Source organism: Perkinsus marinus, assembly GCF_000006405.1.
Source record: "Perkinsus marinus ATCC 50983 genomic scaffold scf_1104296950272, whole genome shotgun sequence".
Classification (NCBI taxonomy): domain Eukaryota; phylum Perkinsozoa; order Perkinsida; family Perkinsidae; genus Perkinsus; species Perkinsus marinus.
Genome location: NW_003209678.1, coordinates 125487 through 129442, shown reverse-complemented (window position 1 = coordinate 129442; position 3956 = coordinate 125487). Strand labels below are relative to the sequence as shown.

At 38.2% G+C, this 3956-nt stretch overlaps 1 protein-coding gene across 1 annotated transcript in view; it reads right to left on the bottom strand.

Annotated features, from left to right (window-relative positions):
• Positions 1–883: 883 nt before the first annotated feature.
• Positions 884–3956, bottom strand: part of Pmar_PMAR007061 (hypothetical protein) — a gene marked incomplete at its 5' end in the record, with an annotated part of 4218 nt that continues 1145 nt past the window's right edge. The window contains 5 exons of the mRNA XM_002778223.1: positions 884–985; positions 1343–1498; positions 2402–2539; positions 2590–2679; positions 3396–3509. Of these exons, the coding sequence (XP_002778269.1) occupies positions 954–985; positions 1343–1498; positions 2402–2539; positions 2590–2679; positions 3396–3509 (530 nt within the window). The 3' untranslated portion in view covers positions 884–953. The remainder of the gene's footprint in view (positions 986–1342; positions 1499–2401; positions 2540–2589; positions 2680–3395; positions 3510–3956) is intronic.

The following is a 3956-nucleotide window of genomic DNA, read 5'->3' as shown; positions in this document are numbered from 1 at the left end:
CTGATAAATATCATCCCGAACAATACACTCACCATATGATATGATACAAAATGGCGTTTCCGAATCCACTGATGGCGTAAATTATGCATGAGAGGAACGAGTTGAGACAGACCAAGAGAACCCCGAGCAATGGCAGACTCATTAGAGAAGATTGAGAATAGAGGAGGCCACTGAGTGAGTTCAAAATGTGAAAGTAATTATATCGCGCAGCCATCGGAGTTTCACCCGTTTTTACGCGAAGTGAAAAAAACGTGATATTTGCTGTATGCACTAGTCATGAAAAATGTTTTTCACTAGTGTTTTGAATATCACGGGTGAAACGAGTGTGATAAGAATCGATCTGAAACTATATCGCATGAACAATGTAAACATTGGTATGAACATGTGATGTGATAAAAGTAACCTTTCGAGACTATGATAGCGACAAGTTGTTCACTATCATTAATCCCGGAATAGAAAACGCACATTCTCCACATTTGCATATCACACACTATACACGACCGAATTCAAAGTGTTCTTTTGACATCAACATATTTTGCGTTTTCGAATTTTTGACGAAATTTTTCACAAAACGAATTTTTCGTTTTGTGAATTCAAAAAGTTTACATAACAAATACAACATGCGTATTTTCTCTCGGGCAAATTCGGAAAAAAATTTATGATTTATTTATTTATGACAAATTTATTATTCCGTGGTAATTACTGATACAGTGATGTCCCTTCATCTGCTAAAGTGAAACTATCATATTCGTGACCGTTACACATAATGCACATCGTGAAGCGCTTCGCTCCGCTGTGCTCCACACTTTTTCTCAACACTCGTAACAATAGGAAGCGAAAATGATAAATACATCTTAGTAAATACAACTCAACACTCGGCGACGCCAAGAAGCAGTGATTATTGAGAGTTAGATAAGAAGGTACCTTCATATTAGTTCGTCGTGAGTAACGACTTACGGAAGCAGCGGCTCTCGCACCTCCTCACCTGAGAGAAATGAAAATAATAATAATCAGTACACGCCAGTTCAATACCGTGCCAACACAGTGCATTTAAACTCGATAGAATCGCTTTAGAATAATAAATAATGTAAACGTTGGAGTTTCACCACCCTAGTGAAAAACATATTTCACGACTACTGCATATCGCGAATATCGCGTTTTTCACCAAGTATTACACCACTTCACGTAAAACGGGTGAAACATGTTTACATGATGTGATGTGATAAAAGTAACCTTTCGAGACTATGATAGCGACAAATTGTTCACTATCATTAATCCCGGAATAGAAAACGACGCACATTCTTCACATTTGCATAGTATCAAATTGCCAACCAACACTTACCGTAATTTCGGCGCTTCCTATACTCGTACAAGGCCAGCTTAAAAACTACCCAAAGTGTCGCAACACCGAGCAGAGGAACCAGTATGAACAACGGAGTCATCATAAACGACGACACCACCAGCACGAGATCAATAGAGGCACGAAACATCGGAAGACCTGAACTCGGGGGGGGAGGGACTACATGTGTTGATGATGAAAATTCTGGGAAATTCTTGCTGGTGATATTCGCACATTATTTGTAGATATTCTTACTAAGAGCATGTGTTGGTAACAATATGGAAATTCTGAGAAAATTCTTTCTGATTTTCTGTACACTTCTACCAGAATTTTTACAAAAAGTGAAAATAATTTCCTCCAACACTGCTCCACAGTGCGGTCAAATATACACACTGTTAACCACACATGTTGCTGCCAAAATGGAAATTTCGAGGAAATTTCGGGAAATACTCAACTACTTTTTTACTTTTTACTCGGATCCGTATATGAACTTCTATAATTAGTGAGGAAACTTCTAAACGCAGTTGAAGAAAGCAAACATATATATTCCCACACTGCTGCTCGAGAGTAACCCCAAAATGGTGAAAATTGTTTTTTTCCAACTCCGGTGAGGAAAAAACACAATCAAGAAAAATTAAGTGAATTGATAACCGCGAAAATAAACAACCTATAATCCTAATCTGGCGCGATAAAATAAATACAACGGAGTTTCACCACCCTAGTGATATGAAAAACAATAGTGGGAAATACAATTTATGACTACTGCATATCACCACGAATATCGCGTTTTTCACCGAGTTTTACGCCACTTCACGTACAACGGCCGAAACTCCAATATATAATCATATTCTATTGCGATAAAAAAAACGGAGTTTCACCACCCTAGTGATATGAAAAACGTTAGTGGGAAATCTATTTCACGACTATTGCATATCACCGCGAATATCGCGAGTTTTACGCCACTTCACGTAAAACGGGTGAAACTCCAATATATGAACTATTCAAATAAACTGATCAAATCCCCCCATTTTTCGCATCCACACCAACTACCCTTTTGCTTACTAACATAACGACTGAGTTGATTCCCTAACATAAGTCCACAGACAGCACCAAGATTGAGGACAACAATTGTGCACAAATCCACATCGTCGAACAGTGAGCCCGCAAGCAGCACTGGAAGACGAGTAAAAACGTGAATAACTGGGAGAAAAAAATCCACAAAAAATTTTTTTTAAATTTTTTTTGCTTACCAACATTCATTGTTGCTGATGTTCCTCGCCAACACAGTGGATCAGGATTCGTCAAGAGAACAAAAATCATATTCGGCGGTCCGCCAATACCTGGTAAATTTTTTTGGTAAAAATCGAAAAATTATAAAACCTTGTTTTATCTATAACTAGCTGTGTATTGGAGTTTCACCCGTGATATGAAAAACACATTTCACATTTCACTTCGCGAAAAACGCATGTGGTTAGTGGATAACGCGTAAAATACGTGATGTGCTCCACGTGAAATGGGCGGATTTGTCCGATGTAATTCGCCAAGTATTTTCAATTCACTTCATATCGCGTTTTTCACATGGAGTATTACGCCATTTCACGTAAAACGGGTGAAACTCTAATGCGTGACTGTTTGCATAAAATCACTATTTATCGACAGTTAATTTATCTTTAAAGTTTCACCCGTAATATGAAAAACACAAGTGAAAAACATACTGTGCGTGCGTTTTTTAACGCAAATGCGTGAAAATTCGATTTCTCCGGTAATACGGCGAATATTCATACAATCTCTCAGCATAATGAGAGTAATCATATAACGAGTATACACTAGGAGTTTGGTTGGCTAAATCGAACTCCCGATCGACGCACTGAGGCGCGTGCTAAAATAGTATTTAACAATTCACTTGGCGGGAAACAATTGTGTTATCGGTCGCGGAAAAATACACGGCAAAGTATTACGCCACTTCACGTTAAACGGGTGAAACTTCAGTGTTAATGTCACTGATTATATAATCGATTATGAATATATAAAACAATACCCGACTGAAGATTCTTACTGAACAACCCGTTCATAGCGCCACTGCCACAACCAGCCGCGATAGTGCCCAGTTTTAATATGAACGAGCCTTTGGGAGATAAATCAAGTCGTTTGGCAACTGCTTGAGACGAACCTACCAGGTTAGATGATACCAAATATCATGTTTGAATATTTTGCTCAAATTTCACTTCCTCAAATGTGGTCAACAACAAGTGCAACAACAATAGCAAAAACAAGAACAACAAGAACAACAACAATAGCAACAACAAGAACAACAACAATAGCAACAACAATAGCAACAACAAGAACAACAACAATAGCAACAACAAGAACAACAACAATAGCAACAACAAGAACAACAACAATAGCAACAACAATAGGAACAACAATAGCAACAACAATAGCAACAACAATAGCAACAACAATAGCAACAACAATAGCAACAACAATAGCAACAACAATAGGACAACAATAGGACACATAGCACACATAGCACACAGACACACAGAGCACACAGAGCACACAGACACACATAGCACACAGACACAGACACGATAGCACACAGACACATAGCACACAT